The following is a 21,555-nucleotide window of genomic DNA, read 5'->3' as shown; positions in this document are numbered from 1 at the left end:
CATACTGCGCTCCTACACACGTTGTTTCGGTGGATTTGAAGTGAGAGGGGAGGACTCTAGCTGGCAACATTTCTAGCTAAGGATTTTATGTTGCTAGTTCTCGGCCGTCGGGTTTCTCTGTCATTCGTAAAACGAGTCATTCCCCAAGATCCAGTTTTGTTGTCGAATCCCATTTTGCAGGACTTCAGAACTATCAAATTCCGAGTAATACACAGCAGCACCGTCTTCGCAAGCGCTACCAGACAAAATACAGACACCATGCCTGAAAGGAGGCCCTTCGTAAGGTTGCCCACTGACGTCTACCCCGTCAACTACGGGTTGTGCTTGAAGCCCGACCTCATCGACTTCACTTTCGAGGGCAAGCTAGAGGCGATTGTGAAGGTAGGTGAAGTAGTTGAAAGATAATTTGTATAGTACTTTGTGCATGGCGGGGACTCCCTTGTGTAATCTATTTTGCCTAATTTACAACGTTCGAATGGCGAACGGCAAAATGCTAACTAGCTAGTCGTCTAACGTTAGCGCGAACTCCTAACTAATGTTATCTACTAGCCCATGATGGTAGTGGCAAACAGCTAGCCTAACTCACTTTAGCTAGGTTGAAAATAAATTAGCGCTTTACCTGCTCTGAATGGTACTGTCCAGAGTAACTAGCTACCTAACGTTACCTAGCTGAACCGTCATTCGCTAGTTAACTGTTAATACTAGTTAGTTAGATAGTTATGCACATTAACGTTAGCTCGCTGTCATTTTTGCAAATCGTTAACTGGCTAATAGTCACTACTACATCTCACTTGAAATTAATGTATAGTATGATCAACGTCAATACAAAGATGTGTATTTAGCTTAAATGCTAACGTTAGTTGCATGCCAGCGCACCGTTAGCATGCGCGCTAGTGCTACCTTGCTAACTGAGCTAATGTTTGCTAAATCATAGCTAGCAAATGTCTTCCTGCTAGAGAAGACCTCCCAGCTTCCGCTTCTGTTAACCTATTTGGCAAGCGTGTTGCTAGCAGACCATGAAATGACAAAACACTAAACATTCACAACACCCGTGACGTGTAACATTCAGAACTCATCTTGTTTGATATGTACGACAAATTTAGCTAAATGATTCCTAATCATTGCCTGTTGGTGTAAACCAATTACTACATACGGATGGGCATGAGTTCTCAAAGCTCGCTCTTTAACCATAGATTTTTTTTTTAATATACTGAAACTATTTGGTGGAATGTGCCTGGGCTACCCGAACATTTTGTCTTAAAGACAACTTTTGACTTGCGGGACACAACAAAAAAGAAACCAAGCCAAACATCACACCGTTTCTCTCCCAAAATTCCCTTTCCCCTCCATGTCTCATTCACTCAATTGCGTTCTGACTGCTCCCTACACACAGGCGTGCTGAGTGCGCATCACAAGCTCCTGTTAGGCCTACATAAATAAATGCCTATAAAAATGTATCTAACTGATGGGATACACAAACTACATTCCTTGCCAAATGATGACAGTTTTCACAAATTATAAATGGATTGCCTATTTTCCGCTGGATTCACCTAGACTGACCAGGTGAAAGCTGTTATTCCTGATTGATGTCACTTGTTAAATCCACTGCAATCGGTGTAGAAGATGAAGGGGAGGAGACAGGTTAAAGAAGGATTTTTAAGCCTTGAGGCATGGATTGTGTATGTGTGCCGTTCAGATTGTGAATAGGTGTAACAGTATAACTTTAGTACGTCCCCTCGCCCCGACCTCGGGCGCGAACCAGGGACCCTCTGCACACATCAACAACTGACACCCACGAAGCGTCGTTACCCATCGCTCCACAAAAGCCGCGGCCCTTGCAGAGCAAGGGGCAACACTACTTCTAGGTTTCAGAGCAAGTGACGTAACTGATTGAAACGCTATTAGCGCGTACCCGCTAACTAGCTAGCCATTTCTCATCCGTTACATAGGCAAGACAAAATGTCAGGCGCACTGGTTTGTGTCGAACTGCAACACTGCTGGGTTTTTAATGCTCAACCGTTTCCCGCGTGTATCAAGAATGGCCCACCACCCAAAGGACATCCAGCCAACTTGACACAACCGTAGGAAGCATTGGGTCAGCATGGGCCAGCATCCCTGTGGAACTCTTTTGACACCTTGTAGAGTCCATTCCCTGACGAATTGGTCCTGTTCTGAGGGCAAAAGGAGGGGGTTTAACTCAATATCAGGAAGGTGTTCTTAATATTTTGTAAACTTTGTCTGTGTGGGGAAATTAGGATTTGTTATCTGTAATGGTTATGATAAATTAGGCATTGTTGCGATCTGTTGGCATATATGTTAACTGCCCATCCCTAATACTACGCCACATGTGTATTAGACTTGCTTGCTTCATTTGATTAGTTTCTAATGGGTGTCATATTTGGTGCCAAATATGGTGCGTATATTGCCCTCGGATGTTTGCATACACCATCTTCATCTCAGAACACAGGCTACGAACACAAGTTACTTGTCATCATGTGGACATAACACTGGCTGTATTTCAATGACACTGCCGGGCTAAACTATTTTAGTTCTTGCCACACAAACACTGTCTAAATCTAAGAGATTACTGTATGGTTATCTATGTGCCACTGATCTATGTTTGGTAGCCTATCCATAGGAGGACGGCACATTGTATTACGTAGTTGGTGAACAGCATTTTCCAAGGAAATTAGGCTAGATCAAAGGCTACTCTTGATTAGGCTACTCTTGGCGTTTAAGTGACAAATAGTTGTCAAGTAGGGCAATTTCAACTGCAATACATGGGCTATGTGTTGTCAGTTGCATGGTTGTTATTTGCATGCACATGCTATAATTTCATTAGCCAAGTTAATGACAAAGCCAGCCCATGATTTAAAAGTTGTCAGATAACCGCACAATAGCCAATGAGATGCATAGCGACGTGGCACCGTGCCATCACCGAGCACGCTCTATAATTACACCCCTGCCTTCTCGGTTACAACCTCCCAGCTCTCGATTTGAGTATCAAAATAAACTACGGCAGCACCCAACCGTCAATAAATGGGCCTAGCCTACTCTCTCAAAGCTGCATCTGAGTGTGCTGCTGGGTTCCGCCCTCAATAAGTCGGACGTCGACCGTCACATGAGCCGCTATCACATTGCGTTCTACAGGATGTCTCTTTCTTTCCCTCTCTCCAAACCATCTTTTGCTCCCGTTCCGATCTCCCTGACAAGCCACAATGTTTTCACGGTGACACTGAGCCACTTGATCGCTGCTGTCTGACACATAACAGATTAGATTTACCCTTATAGTGGATTTGCTTATGGCAGGAAAAACAAAAAATATCCTAGTTTAGAAGTATTATATCGAGGCAGTATTATCGTTGAGGGACTCTAGAATGACTGCCCATATATATATATATATATATATATATACTTGATAATTCAACTTTAATCTCTTATCTTTAGAAAAAATGTGGGGGGGAAATGACATGCCGAGCTGCTATATACGGCATTTTGTTTATTTTCACTAGAGGTCATTGGAGTAGCTTTATTATAGAGCAGCCCTCTGACACCCTCCTGGTGTGTATATAAATATATTTTTTTACAGAAATAAAAAAATATGGCATTCTTATGTCATCCCAGGTATTTATACAAGGGTCTGCTAGTCCCCGATTTTTACTTAGTAGTTGTGTTTCTGTCGTTTTTTCCAGGTTAACCTGGCCACTAATCAGATTGTGATGAACTGTGCTGACATCGACATCATCACAGCATCCTTTGTACCAGAGGGAGGGGAAGGTGAGGGTGAGATTCTGTCAATTGTCTTTTCATTTTTCTCTTAAATATAGACAAACTATTATATATTCAATGTATTTCTTCTATTTCCTGATTAGACCTGCTTTCCAGGCTTGTTAGGCACATTTGTATATTATTTTCGTATGTTATGGCAGCGAATATCAGCCTTGCATTTTTTCCCTTCTCTTTAGAAATTAATGCTACAGGATTCAACTATCAAAATGAGGACGAGAAAGTCACTCTATCATTCCCTAGTGCTCTACAGAAAGGTAAGTTGAAGGACTCGCCGTTAACCAGAATGGCTACAGGGCTTTTTAGGGTTCTAATGAACCCTCCACTCTCTGCCATTAATTATTCTTCCTGGTGTTTGACACCATGCCATGTCTTTTTGTTTGTAGTTGACAAAAACAAACCTCTTATTGTAGTAAAGGCTGAATAAACACATGTTGGCTTTTTTGCACCTGTTTCCCAGGATCCGGTACATTGAAGATTGACTTTGTTGGGGAGCTGAATGACAAAATGAAAGGTTTCTACAGAAGTAAATATGCAACTCCTGCAGGAGAAATCCGCTATGCTGCTGTCACACAGTTCGAGGTACAGTAACTAGGCGCTCCTCCTGTCCTGCATTACTTCTGTTACCATAATGAGTACAGGTTCTCTAGGCAGCAGAGTTGATTGCTTAACCCATGTTGAAATAGTGTAAAAGGAATGTGACTGCCATTTGACCACAATGTTTGAGGATTGTCACACCCTGGCTATAGGCTGAATGTTTTAGCAACCATTGTTGGAGATTCTTGATAATTCAACTTTGTAATCTCTTATCTTTAGAAAAAATGTGGCGGGGAAATGACATGCCCAGATGCTATATACGGCATGTTGTTTATTTTCATTTTTCACTAGAGGTCATTGGAGTAGCCCTCTGACACCCTCCAGGATGTTTGCCTGACCTAACACGCTGTGAAACGTGTTGTCCACTCTGTCTCGCTTAATCTCCTATGGTTTTTTCTCCTCTTCTCTTCTCTCCTCAGGCCACGGACGCTCGCCGGGCCTTCCCCTGTTGGGACGAGCCAGCTATCAAAGCCACCTTTGACATCTCTCTGATAGTTCCCAAGGACCGAGTAGCCTTGTCAAATATGGTACGTGTCACACTAACTCTTCTGCCTGGGGACGCCAAACAGCTTGAGTCACATTTCGCTACTCTGTTGCGCTCTACTAACATTGGCTTATGTAACATAAGACGGTCTTGTTGGGTCACTGCATTTCCTCCCATCTAGCTGCAAGAATGAGTCTGCTGGCATTCAAAATGCAACTGAATTAGTATGTTTTTCCAAGATGTCTGCCCTGTGGACTGTTAAAGGCTATGAGCTCATTCTTCAAAAGCATTGCTGACTCTATGACTTTCTGATTACATTTTCTGTCCGTACTAATATGCCCTTGTCCTCAATGACACAGAATGTCATCGATCGAAAGCCACATCCAGAAGATGACAGCCTTTTGGAAGTGAAGTTCGCCACCACTCCCATTATGTCCACATACCTTGTAGCGTTCGTCATCGGCGAATACGACTTTGTAGAAGGCCAATCGTCGGACGGCGTGACCGTACGCGTCTACACGCCTACCGGAAAGGCGGAACAAGGGAAATTTGCACTAGAGGTGAGTTGTTTTTACTTCTTTTAAACTTGGATAATGGTCAGACCAGTACTAAACACTAGTCATGTATCACAATGACTGTTTGTTATATTGATGAATGACTGTTGTGCTAGCAGCAACTATCTATTGGCGTCAAGTGTAAAATGGAAGTGATATCTAGTTTTTTCTATCCATGTTTCTCACAGGTTGCTGTAAAGACCTTACCTTTCTACAACGACTACTTCAATGTTCCTTACCCATTGCCTAAAATTGATCTAATAGCTATCGCTGACTTTGCTGCTGGTAAGTACAATTCAAATGACTGTATTTCAATTATTATATTGTGATGATAAAATAGGAATTATAGGTAAGATCTAACACGCTTGGTGCTGCCCCCTCCAGGTGCCATGGAAAACTGGGGCCTTGTTACCTACAGGTAAATCTAAAGTAATGTTGCTAAATTTGCAACTAATGAGAGGATGCACAGTTAGCCTGCCAGTCATGTTATTCCACAAAAAGATTATTTGATTACCACTAGCGGGAAATGTACGTGATTTTATATTCAATGTATTTTATGCATGCTACCACTAGGGGGAGTGTGAAATGAATCGCTTTTGCGCTTGTTTTTCTTCGAGTTGACCTCGCTGTTTGACCTTGTTTCCCAGGGAGACGGCGCTGCTGATTGACCCGAAGAACTCGTGCTCGTCCTCACGGCAGTGGGTGGCCCTGGTGGTGGGACACGAGCTAGCTCACCAGTGGTTCGGGAACCTGGTCACCATGGTAAACGACCACTGCGCTCTTTACTGCTTATGTAGAAACTAAAAGCGCTCTCCTGGTCAATGACAGAAGGACATTACATTATTGAAGATTAAATAATATGATCAACATTCTTCAATTGCGTTGGCGTATACATTGTTGTCCCGAATATGTTTTAGTCAATATGATCGCCTTTTGCCTTGTAGGAATGGTGGACCCATCTGTGGCTTAACGAGGGCTTTGCATCATGGATCGAGTACCTCTGTGTGGACCACTGCTTCCCTGACTACGACATCTGGACACAGTTTGTGTCTGCCGACTACACCCGCGCCCTGGACCTGGATGCGCTGGACAACAGTCATCCCATCGAGGTGTGTTGGCTTTAAATTTGCAAGATTGTGTGTGTGTGTACTGGACCAAAGTTTTCCAGTAGATTTGAATGTACGTGAGGTATCTCTATCAGATGAAAGCGACCCTCGTACCGCGTTTTGAAAGCATGAACTGACTGATCCCCTGTACTGCAGGTGAACGTGGGCCACCCGTCGGAGGTGGATGAAATCTTTGATGCCATATCCTACAGCAAAGGAGCGTCTGTGATCCGTATGCTGCACAACTACATAGGAGACGAGGTGAGGAGCTGCTGCCCAGGCACACTGCCATGTTGTCCACTAATTAGTCTAGCTCTCTTTCATATACTAGCTAAAAGGGGTATTGCGTGAACAAGTGTCTCTTAAGTATTTGTATATTTTCATCTCAGGCGTTTTTCTTTGTAAACCTATTTGTTTCTTCTGTCTCTAGGATTTTAGGAAAGGAATGCATTCCTATCTGTTGAAGTTCCAACATAAAAATGCAGCAACAGGTAACACTGTCAAGTCTCCTATAATTTCTCATGAATTTATAATGGACATGTCTGGTCCATTATAACAAGATTATTATTTGAGTGTTGTAATTGGTTGGTGACCACCTCTCTGCCCACCACCTCTCCCAGAGGACCTATGGGACTGTCTGGAACAGGCTAGCGGGAAACCCATCGCCCTGGTGATGAGCTCCTGGACTAAGCAGATGGGCTTCCCTATAATCGTAGTGGACCAGGAGCAGGTAAATAGACCACAATGGAAATTGTCTTTGGACAATATGAATGTACTGTTTTATGTCCTTTGAGAGGGGATCTCTCTGTTGTGGATATAGCTGTTTGTGTATTAAATAATCAAATACTTTTTGTTTTTGTAGCAAGGGGATGATCGCATCCTCAAGATATCTCAGAAGAAATTCTGTGCCAGTGGACCACATAATGGTAAGATAATATTTTCCAATAAATCAACACAAAAAAAGCCAAGTACAAATCGCTGGTTCACTACTTGTCACTTATTAGCTACATGAGACAAAGTTCCTACTTTGCTCCATCTCATTGGGTCTTGCTTGTGTCAATCATCCACCAGGTGAGGACTGCCCTAACTGGATGGTACCAATCAGTATCTGTACCGGTGAGGACCCCGGCTGTACCAAACTCAAGGTGCTGCTGGACAGCCCAGAGACCACCATCACGATCAACAACGTCAGCCCTGACCAGTGGGTCAAGGTGAGGACAACCAAATTCCACCTATTACATCTGTCTAATATAGAATTTAGTTGAAAACTGAGGCCTTAAAATGTGTACTATAACCCTTATACAGAGTTGCATGTTTAGGGAATTACAAATCTGTCTAATAAAGGCGTAATGGATACAAGAATGCTCGCTTCAAGAGCCATGACCTTGAAGGTCTGCTTGCTTGGAGAATTATAAACGTTTGTGAATGGGCCGTAATATTCATGATTCTGAGTCTGTTTAGTGTTTACTAACGGGTGGGAGATCATTGGGAGTTCAGTAAACCAATCACCTGACCAAAAGGGTCGGCGAGAAGTTAAGCCAACCATGACCCTTGAAGGTCTTTGAAAGGGGTCAAAAGGTCACACAGATGGATATTGAAGGGGCCACTAGAGGGTCAGGATTTGTGAATGGACCATATAAATTGCTGTTTACTGAAAGGACATCATTCATGTCAAAGTAAGTTTGGGGAACTGAGAACCATTAAAGAATAACCACTTGATTGTGACTTGTGGTTGCTTGAGTGGGATCATAGCCTGGCTAGTCCCTATCTAGTTAGCAATGCTAAAGAGGATCCACAAGGCCAGTGGTTCCCAATCAGGGGAACTAGGACCCCTAGGGGTACTTGATAAAACTCATGAGACCATAGGCCTACTGCTAAAATGCACAAGGGGGTACTCCATGCAGAGCTAAATTAAATTGGTAGTACAGTAACTGAAAAGGGTTGGGAACCACTGCACGAGGCTATGGTAGGGAGAGTGAAACTATGAGTGTGCCATTCAGAACAGAGAATGATCTGTGTACGGAGTTGATCAAAGGGATAGAAAATATCTCTTCCTGTTTCCTTAATGCTAAGCTGCACTTTTTATGGCTAGAATAGAACATAATTTTGTTTATTTGTTGGGTGGGAGTCACTCAAGCATATAAGGGCTTTCTTCCACTCTTGCTTGTTAGGCAGATTTATTTTCCGCTTTAGCTAACAAGTTTGGAACAGCAAATGGTTTGGCACGACGCCAACAAAGTAGTGGAAGAAAACAGATTGGCAACAAGGCTATTCAACTGTCCTCCTCCTCCCCCTATAGATCAACCCAGGAACAGTGGGCTTCTACAGGATCCAGTACAGCTCGGCCATGTTGGAGAGCCTGCTGCCTGGTATCAGAGACCTCACCCTGCTGCCTGTTGACCGTCTGGGCCTGCAGAACGACCTCTTCTCCCTGGTGAGTGACACAGACTACCGTCAACACTACACCAACATGCCCTTTAGCTCGACGCTAACGCCCAATAATAAATTGGATATGTATGGTAATGGTGCTTGTATATAAAGTCAGTCATGGACAGGGAAAGGGTTAGTTCCTGTAACAATCATATTCAGGGAATGGCTTGAAAGTCACCGTAAAATAAAAAATCCTTTCTGCCACAAACGCTTATTTCCTCTTCCATATAGCAAGGCCCCATCTGACTAGCCTAGCGCTACAGTAGCAAAGAAACACAACCTTTAGTATATAAACAGATCATTTTTGAGGAAGCCCAGGGTCAAAGCTTCCCCTAAAATAAACTCTAGCCGCTTAATGTTGTAAATGTAAAGGAAACCCCAACATAGTGTCATATCAAATTGTATTTGTCACATGCGCCACAGTGAAATGCTTACTTAAAAGCCCTTAACCAACAATGCAGTTCTAAGAAAAATAAGTGTTAAGTAAAAAAGAACAAATGTCTTAATAGGGCGTTGGGCCACCACTAGCTTCAATACACCTTGGTATAGCTTCTGCAAGTTTCTGGAACTCTATTGGAGGGTGCGACACTGTTCTTCCATGAGAAATTCCATCATTTTGGTGTTTTGTTCATGGTCGTGGGAAAACACTGTCTCAGGCGCCATTCCGGAATCTCCCATAATTGTGCAATTGGTTTGAGATCTGGTGACAGACAGCCATGTCATATGGTTTACATCAGGGTTCCCCAACCCTGTTCTTGGGCCACCACTAGCCAGAACAGTGTAGGTTTTTGCTCCAACCCCAGTTGTAACTAACCTGATTCATCTTATCAACCAGCTAATTATTAGAATCAGGTTGGCTAGATTAGGGTTGGAGTGAACCTACCGGACTGTAGCTCTCCAGGAACAGGGTTGGACAGCCCTGGTTTACATAGTTTTCATACTCATCAAACCATTCAGTGACTACTTATTCCCTGTGGCTGGGGGCATTGTCATCCTATGGGGGCGTAGTTGGATTAGTTGTTTAGCAACCAAACCAACGCGTGTGCTACTATGGGCCAGAACAGACAGGGTTGGTTTAGACTGACACGTAAACTATATTTAGTCCCCAAATGTTTATTGAAAACATACATTTGCACAATGAGCACGTGTTGTCTCTCAAATAGTTGTTGGTTAGATAGCTAGTGAATTTGAGCCATATTAGTATAGCCATGACATCAGTCAAAACAAGATACAACTAGCTGAAGCGTACCACCTACGATTCCCCACATGGCAGCTTCTTGTCCTTGTTGCTCGCATTCTGACCCTTCAGAATCATAAAAACGCACGCCTTCCGGACACATCGATGCACGCATGTCATTTTTTGTGATGTTGTCAGCCGACCTGTCTATAGCTGTGGTAGCCAAAATAATTCTCTGCCCAGCATTTTTATACATTACCCTAATCGTCATGATGATAATTGCTTGATTAACTCAGGAACCACGTCTGTGGTAGTGGTGCGTGGGTCATCCGCAACTGCACGACTATATGTATTAAAAAAGAGGCCATGGGCCGGACCCTAATCTGAAAATATAGGAAATGCGCTGTACTGTAGGCTACAGTCAGACCGCGGAATGTTTTATTTTGACAGGCGTGCAGGATTTATTTTTGCCTAATTTAGATGCGTTTCTGATATAAAAAAATATATATATATATATATATAAATCTGACATTTTGGTAGGCTATTTGGAGAGCTTGGGCCTCAGGTTTAGGCTGTCCCTGTGATTTTCATATGCACATTTGAATCTAAATTAAATGAATGAAAATGATACAATTCTAAAAGTAACTTCTATTGCCAATATGTAAAAATAGCCTACATAAAGCCCCAAAATTATATTGCAACCTGCAGGTAGAAAATATCCTGATTTAAAAATAAATATCCTATAAATCACATTGGCTTTGCCTGTCTGCAAGGAACTTGAAACATTGTATGAACTTGGTCCAGCCGAAAGCTGGTGCTTGCAACATTGTGTAAAATATTCTGGGCCCTCAGTTTCCTGCACCAGTGAGCTCCAGACACACAGCTGTTGACTATTTGCGCAAGGGCTAAGAAGTAATCAGGAAGGCATATTTTATGACGTTTCCACCGGATCTGAGCTTTATTTTCTTTCCCCTTTCATGCTGAGTGGTAGGATAATCGAAAGGGAGAGAGCTGGAAAGATTGTTTAAATAGGTACGTTGAGGAAAATATTGTATTTCTCAATGGATGTAAAAAGACTTTGTTTACTTGCTGTTTGAAGTGAAGAAATTACTTTGAGAAGCTCCACGGTGATGGCAAGTTAAGACAATCAGAAATGGTATCAGATCATTATAGGCCTACATTTAGTCCCAGTCCTACTTCTATGCGTAATCAGCTGCGTGTCCTTACTCAAAATTGACAGGAGCGCTTCAAACAAAGGACAATGAATAAATTGACAACTTGTAAATGGAATGAAATAAACCGCAAGTTTTTTTTCATCTCGGGTGTAGCCTACGTTGTGCGCTTTGCAAACATACCCACTCCTAGAATGAGAACGGTAAGACTGTAATAATAATATATTGAATGCATTAACAGAAATAACTGTAACCAAACATTATAGATTAGAAATGATGGGAATTAACGGTAAATGTACTAGTGTGCCATCCCCGCGGCCTCCACAATGGATTAGTCCACTCAAAGGCGTGAATCAGACAGGTTTCTCATGTGCCATGAATTTTTTTTATTTTTATGTGTTTGTGTGCGACTCCTCGAGTACAAAAAATCTTGGTCGATCAATCAACAGCCTATCGACCGAACTATCGACCATGTCGGCTAAATGGGTTCAGCCCTAATAAGGTTCTATCTACATTTTTGTCAAAATCTAGTTATTGACTTGTTTTGTTCAATGGTCTCTACCTATATAGTACTCTAAATACCCCAATTCATGTTGATAAGTTCAAAAGAATACAAGATAAAAAATGAACACCATTCAAATCAATGAAGGCTTGGAACTTTGAAGCCAGTTATCTCAATCATCTTTTTGCAGATGGAACCTTATAGACCCAAGCTCTCTGTCGTTTTGACCGGCTGTAAGGAAGTAGAAAGCTGTGAAAACGACCCAACATGTTTCTGATAAGTTTTCACTTCGGTTTGGATGCATATTTTATGTGGTAGGAAATATGATCAGCTTTTATGATGCTGATTTTAAGAGAGCACCTCTACAGATGTTCCCCTAACTGCATTCGCATTCTCTCAAGATGCTGAAAGAAATCATATTTCTCCACATATTTCAAAATGTGCATTTGGTGGTGCAAGAAATGCTTAATTCTGCAGGAGTTAATATTAAGGCTATGTGAGAGGTTATAGACCTACAGTCAGTGTCCAGATTTCATTTTCCATTTAATCCATCTGAACAGTAGGCTAAAGTTCCCTGTCTTGACTGTGGAATATGTATAGTGCCCCAAACATTACTTTTCTGGGCCTCCCTTTTCTTTATTTTCACCTCCATTTTGCCGCATTTCACTTATTTAAACTCCGACATTCACTTTTTCTGTCCTTTCCCAAAAGTATTTGGTGATTGGCATGTAGGCTATTTGGTGCGTGTACAGTTAGGCCCAAAAGCTTATAGGCTTACGTACAAATGCCAGATGGCCTAAAAAGAATGAAAGGAAAAACCTCAATGTAGCCTATAGATATATAAATTAAACTTGTATGTATTTTCTCTTTATTCAACCTGCCCTTCATCTATACAATATTTAATGAGCCTAAACCAACCCCACGGATCAACCCGCGCATCACTACTGTGTGGAAGCACCTGCTTTCGATATACTTTGTATCCCTCATTTACTCGTGTTTACATTATTTTGGCAGTTACCTACCTGTACATGTTATTGTTTTGTGGCCATGTAAACGTAACTTATGATTGGGTAACGATACTTCTCCTTTCTCCCTCAGCACCCATGAGTATTAAGCTCTTCGACTAAGATATGTCATGTGCATTGTTAAGCATTGGTTCTTTGGCCTTTTTCTCACCAAAGCCTCTTATGAAGATGTTTACTGTAGACGTTAGATAAACAATGTGTAATCTAATCAACTTGTTTTCCTGCTTTATCCTATTCCTCAAAAGCTTTGTCCCATTCATTCAGGGCTCAATTACAAAAACTGTACTTAACATCACAATACTGTGACTTACCAACTTTTCCCCTGCTCTTACCTGTTCTATTCCTCTTTTACCTCTTCCCCTCATTCTTCATATTCCTTCCCTTCTATTCCTCTTTCACCTCTTCCCCTCATTCTTCATATTCCTTCTCTTCTATTCCTCTTTTACATCTCCTTTATTTTCCTCTTCTATTCTCCTTCTACCTCCACCCCCCCATTCCTTTTCTTCTTGTCCCCCATGTTCATCCTATTAATCATCTTCATCTTCCTCAGTCGCGCGCTGGCATGATCAGCACGGTGGAGGTGCTGAAGCTGATGGAGGCCTTCGTCAACGAGCCCAACTACACGGTGTGGAGCGACCTGAGCTGCAACCTGGGCGTTCTCTCCTCCCTGCTCTCCCACACCGACTTCCACGAGGAGATTCAGGAGTTCATCCGGGAGCTGTTCACTCCCATCGGCCTCAAGCTGGGCTGGGAATGCAAGCAGGGCGAAGGTGAGCCCCCTGGGGCCGGTGGTAAGAGCTAAGAACTGAGCTGCCGAGTCATTCCGGAGTCGATCCTCAGCCTTAAGCACCAAGTCACTTGATGTAGCTCTGATTGGGTTGGATAGGTGTAAGAGAGATGGTAATCAGACTACGTTGCACTCTTGATAGGGTTGGTGGGATTTATTTTCTGTTTTGCTGACACCTATACGATCCTTTCAGATCTGCTCAAGTGCCTAGGGGTTAGGGGCTAAGGGTCAGGTTTGGAATTAGGCAAGTGTTTTCTGTAGTAGGGGTATCAGCCCAGAGCTGGTGATGTATGAATTTACTGGCTCCTGGATTGCCTAGCAGTAGATAAATTCTGTCTTTTTGGATGAAGTTCAGTGTGTCAAAGCACTTGTTTTTAACGTGTTTGAGACTGACTGGCGCTTTTTTCCCTTTCCCCTTCTGTTCTCCGGCCCCCGGTTCTTCTATTCTCCCCCCCCCCCCCCTCTCAGGTCACCTGGATGCCCTGCTGAGGGGCCTGGTTCTGGGGAAGCTGGGGAAGGCGGGACACAAGCCCACGCTGGAGGAGGCCCGGCGGCGATTCAAAGACCATGTGGAAGGCAAGCAGATCCTCTCTGCAGACCTCAGGAGCCCAGTAAGTTGTTTTGCCCCCCGTCACACACACACACACACACACTTATTCATAGAAACACACACGTATTCTTAACATGTAGTTACATAAACAAAGGCCCCATTCCAAACTAACCTTTGCCCTCTAACCCTAGGCTCTTGATGACTTTCGTGAATTTTTAAAGGATTTGATTGGTCAGCAATTTGATAATGTCTCCACCTAGGCCTCTGGTTGGCTAGGTGTCGCTTCTTCAGTACTGCTTTCACCTGTCCATTAATTTCAATCAATTGTGGTCAACATTTCAACAATGGGCCTGTAGTCATGTTATTGATTCTACTTTCAAACAGTGACTTCTCATTTGTAGATCATTTAAGTGCTAATGATAGTTATTTAGTACAATCATGACTGGAAGTAGATGCCGTTTATGATGAGACAAAGACATAAAATTCTTGTAAAATCAAGTGATGAAACCATATTGAATGCCCATGTGTATGGTCTTTGTTTCTCTTCAGGTGTACTTAACAGTGCTGAAGCATGGTGACAGTGCCACGTTGGACACAATGCTGAAGGTAAGTCACACCAGCTAATGGTGTATTCACTAGTGCACACCGTAGCAAAATGTTTTGTAACGAAACCAAGCATTTCTTATTGGATAAATTCAGATTAGTCCCTCCCTGTTTCTGCTCATTTGGTTCTGAGACAATACACCCCAGCCAGGCCAGCTGGTTGGAGATCAGTCTCCTCAATATCATGAGTCATATATTGTATCATGAATGATTTCAATAACATTTCCTCAGTCAGATGAACAGGATTACCAGCTCGTTCCATGTCCTAGACTCTCGTTAGAGCCTCATCAATAATCTGTGACAGATAAAGCTTTAATCACAGTCAATTGATATAATTTGATTTTGTCCCATAAATGTCACAAAGGTAAAATATGTATATATTTTTCTCTCACGTTATTGCTGTCTAATCTCTCCCATCCTCTTCAGCTTCACAAGCAGGCTGACATGCAGGAGGAGAAGAACCGCATAGAGAGAGTGCTGGGAGCCATCTCTGCCCCCGACCTCATCCAGAAAGTCCTCACCTTTGCCCTCTCGGTATGTGCACACAACCATTCTTGCCCTGGCAACTGGAGTGTGTTACTTGCTCCTGCTATTTTGTCAGGAGAATATAAAAGACAAAACAGAAATCCCTAGAAACATTAGTATTTACACCTGGTGTTCTATTTACACCTTGTGTTCTTTTGGTCTCGCTTTTATGGTATTCTTTCTTGAATATAGCCGGTGCAATTGTTAACACTGGTGTTAACTAGCTTTGTAATTGTAGCCTTCCTAGTTGTTTTGGTCATAGGAGTTTGCTTATAGGATGAGCATGATGAATATATGTAAATTGGCAAAAACAGACCCCTCTGTTTCCCCTACCCAGGAGGATGTGCGTCCCCAGGACACGGTGTCAGTAATCGGGGGCGTGGCCGGAAGCAGTAAGCATGGAAGGAAAGCCGCCTGGAAGTTTGTCAAAGACAACTGGGAGGAGCTTCACAACCGCTACCAGGGCGGCTTCCTCATATCACGGCTCATCAAGGTAAGGGCTCCTTTCATTAAGCAATTTCTCTCCATAGCATTGTTTAACTGTTCTTATTCTCATATTTTCCTCAGCTCCTCAGAGGGCACTGTATACAGTGCATTTTGAGAGTATTCAGACCCCTTGTCTTTTAACACATGTTACGTTACAGCCTTATTCTAAAATGGATTAAATAAAAAACAATTCCTCAGCAATGTACACACAATACCCCATAATGACAAAGCGAAGAAAGGTTTTTAGAAAAGTTTGCAAATTTTTATTCAAAACAACAACATAAGTATTCAGACCCTTTGCTATGAGACTCGAAATTTAGCTCAGGTGCATCCTGTTTCTATTGATCATCCTTGATGTTTCTACAACTTGATTGGAATCCACCTGTGGTAAATTCAATTGATTGGACATGATTTGGAAAGGCACACCTGTCTATATAAGGTCCCGCAGTTGACAGTGTACAGTTGAAGTCTGATGTTTACATATACCTTAACCAAATACATTTAAACTCAGTTTTTCACAATTCCTGGCATTTAATCCTAGTAAAAATTCCCTGTCTTAGGTCAGTTAGGATCACCACTTTATTTTAAGAATGTGAAATGTCAGAATAATAGTAGAGAGTGATTTATTTCAGCTTTTATTTCTTTCATCACATTCCCAGTGGGTCAGAAGTTTACATACACTCAATTACTATTTGGTAGCATTGCCTTTAAATTGCTTAACTTGGGTCAAACGTTTCGAGTAGCCTTCCACAAGCTTCCCACAATAAGTTGGGTGAATTTTGGCCAATTCCTCCTGACAGAGCTGGTGTAACTGAGTCAGGTTTGTAGGCCTCCTTGCTCACACACGCTTTTTCAGTTCTGCCCACACATTTTCTATGGGATTGAGGTCAGGGCTTTGTGATGGCCACTCGAATACCTTGACTTTTTTGTCCTTAAGCCATTTTGCCACATTGGAAGTATGCTTGGGGTCATTGTCCATTTGGAAGACCCATTTGCGACCAAGCTTTAACTTCCTGACTGATGTCTTGAGATGTTGCTTCAATATATCCATATAATTTTTCTTCCTCATGACGCCATCTATTTTGTGAAGTGCACCAGTCCCTCCTGCAGCAAAGCACCCCCACAACATGATGCTGCCACCCCCGTGCTTCACGGTTGGGATGGTGTTCTTCAGCTTGCAAGCCTCCCCCTTTTTCTACCAAACATAACGATGGTCAAACAGTTCTATTTTTGTTTCATCAAACCAGAGGACATTTCTCCAAAAAGTATGATATTTGTCCCCATGTGCAGTTGCAAACAGTAGTCTGGCTTTTGTATGGCGGCCTTTCAGGTATCTGAGCGGCCTTTCAGGTAATGTCGGTATAGGACTCGTTTTACTGTGGATATAAATACCTTTGTACCTGTTTTCTCCAGCATCTTCACAAGGTCCTTTGCTGCTCTTCTGGGATTGATTTGCAATTTTCGCACAAAAGTATGGTCATCTCTAGGAGAGAACGCATCTCCTTCCTGAGTGATATGACGGCTGCGTGGTCCCATGATGTTTATACTTGCCTATTATTGTTTGTACAGATGAATGTGGTACCTTCAGGCGTTTGGAAATTGCTCCCAAGGATGAACCAGACTTGTGGAGGTTTCTTGTTTACAAGAAATTTGTGGAGTGGTTGAAAAACGAGATTTAATGACTCCAACCTAAGTGTATGTAAACATCTGACTTCAACTGTGTATCAGAGCAATAACCAAGCCATGAGGTCGAAGGAATTGTCCATGGAGCTCAGTGACAGGATTGTCGCGGCACAGATCTGGGGAAGGACAACCATCTCTGCAGCCCTCCACCAATCAGGCCTTTATGGTAGAGTTGCCAGACGGAAGCCACTCCTCAGTAAAAGCCACTACTCTGTAAAAGCCACATGACAGGCCGCTTGGAGTTTGCCAAAAGGCACCTAGGACTCTCCGACCATGAGAAACAAGACTCTCGGGTCTGATGAAACCAACATTGAACTATTTGGCCTGAATGCCAATCGTCACGTCTGGAGGAAACCTGGTACCATCCCTACGGTGAAGCATGGTGGTGGCAGCATCCTGCTGTGGGGATGTTTTTCAGCAGCATGGACTGGGAGACTAGTCAGGATCGAGGCAAAGATGAATGGAGCAAAGTACAGAGATCCTTGATGAAAACCTGCTCCAGAGCGCTCGGGACTTGACTGGGGCAAAGTTTACCTTCCAACAGGACAACGACCCAAAGCGCATGTAACAGTATAACTTTAAACCGTCCCCTCGCCCCGACACGGGCGCGAACCAGGGACCCTCTGCATACATCAACAACTGACACCCACGAAGCGTCGTTACCCATCGCTCCACAAAAGCCACGGCCCTTGCAGAGCAAGGGGCAACACTACTAATAGGTTTCAGAGCAAGTGACGTAACTGATTGAAACGCTACTAGCGCGTACCCGCTAACTAGCTAGCCATTTCACATCCGTTACACGCACACAGCCAAGACAGCCCAGGAGTGGCCTCAGGACAAGTGTGAATGTCCTTGAGTGGCCCAGCCAGAGCCCGGACTTGAACCCGATCGATTATCTCTGGAGAGACCTGAAAATAGCTGTGCAGTAACGCTCCCCATCCAACCTGACAGAGCTTAAGAGGATCTGCAGAGAGGAATGGGAGAAACTCAAAATACAGGTGTGCCAAGCTTGTAGCGTCATACTTGAGGATGTAATCGCTGCCAAAGGTGCTTTAACCAAGTACTGAGTAAAGGGTCTGAACACGTATGTAAATGTGATATTTCTGTTTTTCATTTTTAAAAATGCAAATATTTCTAAACCTGTTTTTGCTTTGTCATTATGGGGTATTGTGTATAGATGATTGTGTATAGGAAAAAAAACATTTAAGAATAAGGCTATAACGTAACAAATGGGGAAAAGTCAAGAGGTCTGAATACTTTCCGACTGCTCTGTATATATTACAAGAGGAATGTATTATGGAAGACTGGTAGCTTTTGCCTTTGGCCCAATGACCTAAGCCAACTCACTTGTATTCTCACCCCTCTTCACAGCTCTCTGTGGATGGATTCGCCATTGACAAAATGGCTGCTGAAGTGAAGGTGAGCATCATTGGTTTATACGTCTTTTAATATAGTGGTCTCGCTCAATAAAATGGTTAAATGTTAGCTATACTTATTTTAGTTAACTTCTGCCGTTCTAATTCTAAACGCGGCCATTTTGTGTCTTCCAGAGTTTCTTCGAGAGCCACCACGCACCGGCGGCTGAGCGCACGGTGCAGCAGTGCTGCGAGAACATTCTCCTGAATGCCGCCTGGCTCAAGCGCGATGCCGACGACATTCACCAGTATCTACTGAAGCGCAAAGCTCCCCCGGTCTGAACAACCCACTCCCCCCCCCCCCCCCCCCCCCCCCCCCCCTTCCAGCGCGGACCTCCCTGCATCATAGCTGCCTCGGCCCCCCCTTCTCAGTCCATAGACGGAGCAAGCATACTCAAAGCAGGCTTAATTTCTCTAAAAGAAAAAATACAAACGACGATGACGTCAACAAACAAGCCAAGAATTTAACCAAGTGTTGAAAAAGAAAAGACTATTATACATAAATAACAAAGCAAAATCATTTGTCTGACAAGGAATGTATTTACCCCCATTCTGCCCATCGGAAGATGATACATGAGTTAGGTTACTGGGGTTTAACACTCCCAGATATGATTTGCGGAATGGCTATCCCAGGGTGCATCCCAAATGCCTCTCCATTCTCTATTAGTGCACTATTTTTGACTTGAGCCAAATTATTTGGCTCAAGTCAAAAATAAAGTGCCCTGGTTAGTGCACTTTATAGGGTTCCATTTGAGATGCACACCAAGTCTGAGTGCATACTCACACTCCCGTACAGTTACGACACGCAAAACATGAACACTTGCATACACACACAGCCTTGCATCGTAGTTTGAAAACTGTGAATTAATTTCTCATCACCCGCTCCTACTCTATGGAGAGAAAAAAAGCATGAATTATATGATATATCCTGTGTTGCTGTTCACTTTGTTTGTTTTCTGTACAAACAAATTATTTTATTTTTTTCCTGCCATCGGCGTTTCGCAGTTGCTGGTTTTTACCCAACAGGTGTTGTGATTGGGTAAGAGCACAGCTGGGCAGAATGGGGTTAATATAGCGTGTGATGTTTTGTTGGCGGTAGTTAAATGAACTCATGGCACTGATCTCCATTTCTAATAACGGTTAGGACAAAAGGTGAGCAGCGCTAGCATGGTACTACATGTATACTGTTTAATGCAAGCATTCTTGCAAAGACGTTCCACAAATCTGAATAGAGATGTTCATCATTACTTTACCTGCCCCTCTTCCCCCTCCATCCATCATCCTACTCTGGCATTTGATACATACCATCCCCACATCAACACCCCCCCCCCCCCCCCTCTTCTGTCGCCTGTATTATCAGCCCTCTGTAAAGTTACAGAATTATGTATAGTATGGCAAACGACAAACATGCATATTTAAATTGTTACTTCATCTGCCACAGATTTTTTTTTAAAGATGCAGTGATTTATTTTAATGTTGAGGATAAACTTTCATTGATTCTTAAGAATTAGTAAAACAACACTACTTGGGCCTTTAGTGCAGTTAACACCAGGAAACTTTAGTTAAAGATTATGTACTGGCCCAGTTTGAACTTTGAAATGATAGGATTTACTTAACACTGCTATTGAACTCTGAAGCCTTAAATTGGTCACGTGGTTTGCAATAATTATTACACTGAAGTGGGTGATATTCCACTGCAAAGTAAAAAATATTGTTTCTAACATAACAGATCTACACACAGACTTGTTGAATGAGTATATCTACATAGAATTTGATGTGGCTTAGAAAACATTTACCGGAGAAGATCATCAAAATAATTGTCACTCTTTCCCTGGAACATTTGTTGTGCTTTTGTTTAAAAATACAGTTGGTGTTCATTAAAGTAAAAAAAAAAAGAAAAAGAAAAGAAAAAAAACTTCAACAATGTGAAACTAGTAGAGTTGATTTATGATTGAGGTGTGAGTGTGCATGCCTGGAAACCAGTTGATATGTAATTTAACCATTCTTAATCCAATTTAATACATTTTTGTATGATCCTAATAAGCAAAAACATGATCATAAATAGATTACAAATGGTTCTAGGAAAAACTGCAAAAGAAATGAACGCTGTAAATAATTAAAGTTGACCTAAATGAGAATAAAGAAAATGGGTATGATGTATAGATGGTGGGAAGTAAAATCAGTCTATACATTTTGTTTCACAAGGTGTAAACTTGCGGTGGGGGATGTTGGTATAGCTGAGATTTACATGCCGTTATATTTTCATTGCAGTATTAGGCTGCAGTCCAACGCTTTGTGCTAGTGGGTGGGGAAAAGAATGACTCCGTTTTTCATCATCTGATTGTTCAAACGTCGTTTTGAATGTCACATTGCTTCCGAGAAAAAAACGTTATTGGCAGAACGGCTGTGACGCTAGTGTTGCCAAAGCAGAAATTAAGATGCAGTACAATAAAGTAACGTGGTAATATCCTTCACTATGAGAGATTGTCTTTTCACCTTGGTTTACAGTACCTTGATCGGAGGATGCATTGATATGCTAATGAGTCTTCAAATCCAGTTTATTAATTTTTTACCCCTTTCTATAATCCAACGCACAGTGCTTGGAAACTGTAATACTAGAAAACTGATCTTGACGGCTGTATATAACGGGGTTGTGGACCGCTGGTCTAACTG

General features: G+C 42.5%; 1 protein-coding gene across 4 annotated transcripts; it reads left to right on the top strand.

Moving 5' to 3' along the window:
* Positions 1-17: 17 nt before the first annotated feature.
* On the top strand, positions 18-21,356 carry LOC120066283 (puromycin-sensitive aminopeptidase-like). 4 transcript variants are annotated; one of them, XM_039017589.1, is made up of 23 exons: positions 18-381; positions 3,693-3,777; positions 3,966-4,043; positions 4,247-4,368; positions 4,803-4,910; positions 5,227-5,427; positions 5,610-5,706; positions 5,806-5,839; positions 6,069-6,183; positions 6,366-6,530; positions 6,684-6,788; positions 6,958-7,018; positions 7,148-7,257; positions 7,390-7,453; positions 7,599-7,738; positions 8,827-8,961; positions 13,384-13,603; positions 14,089-14,231; positions 14,720-14,776; positions 15,200-15,307; positions 15,636-15,791; positions 18,839-18,886; positions 19,018-21,356. In XM_039017589.1, the coding sequence occupies exons 1-23, from the start codon at positions 88-90 to the stop codon at positions 19,162-19,164; spliced, it is 2,793 nt and encodes a 930-aa protein (XP_038873517.1). In that variant the 5' UTR covers positions 18-87; the 3' UTR covers positions 19,165-21,356. The 4 variants fall into 4 exon arrangements, with proteins under 4 accessions (XP_038873517.1, XP_038873501.1, XP_038873509.1 ...); XM_039017573.1 differs by having other exon boundaries at positions 13,384-13,624; XM_039017581.1 differs by having other exon boundaries at positions 3,693-3,783.
* The last annotated feature ends 199 nt before the right edge of the window (positions 21,357-21,555 follow it).

Source organism: Salvelinus namaycush, chromosome 2 (assembly GCF_016432855.1).
Source record: "Salvelinus namaycush isolate Seneca chromosome 2, SaNama_1.0, whole genome shotgun sequence".
In the NCBI taxonomy this organism is placed as follows: domain Eukaryota; kingdom Metazoa; phylum Chordata; class Actinopteri; order Salmoniformes; family Salmonidae; genus Salvelinus; species Salvelinus namaycush.
The sequence above is the reverse complement of the archived record's forward strand: the minus strand, read 5'-3'. Positions and strand labels throughout refer to the sequence as shown.

Bases quoted from the DNA above. Each gene is read 5' to 3' on its own strand.
- LOC120066283 (XM_039017565.1), top strand. From the start codon at position 88: ATGTTGCTAGTTCTCGGCCGTCGGGTTTCTCTGTCATTCGTAAAACGA. The intron at 7,739-8,826 runs GTGAGGACAACC...CTCCCCCTATAG, and splicing joins GCCCTGACCAGTGGGTCAAG to ATCAACCCAGGAACAGTGGG. The intron at 15,792-18,838 runs GTAAGGGCTCCT...CCCTCTTCACAG, and splicing joins TCATATCACGGCTCATCAAG to CTCTCTGTGGATGGATTCGC.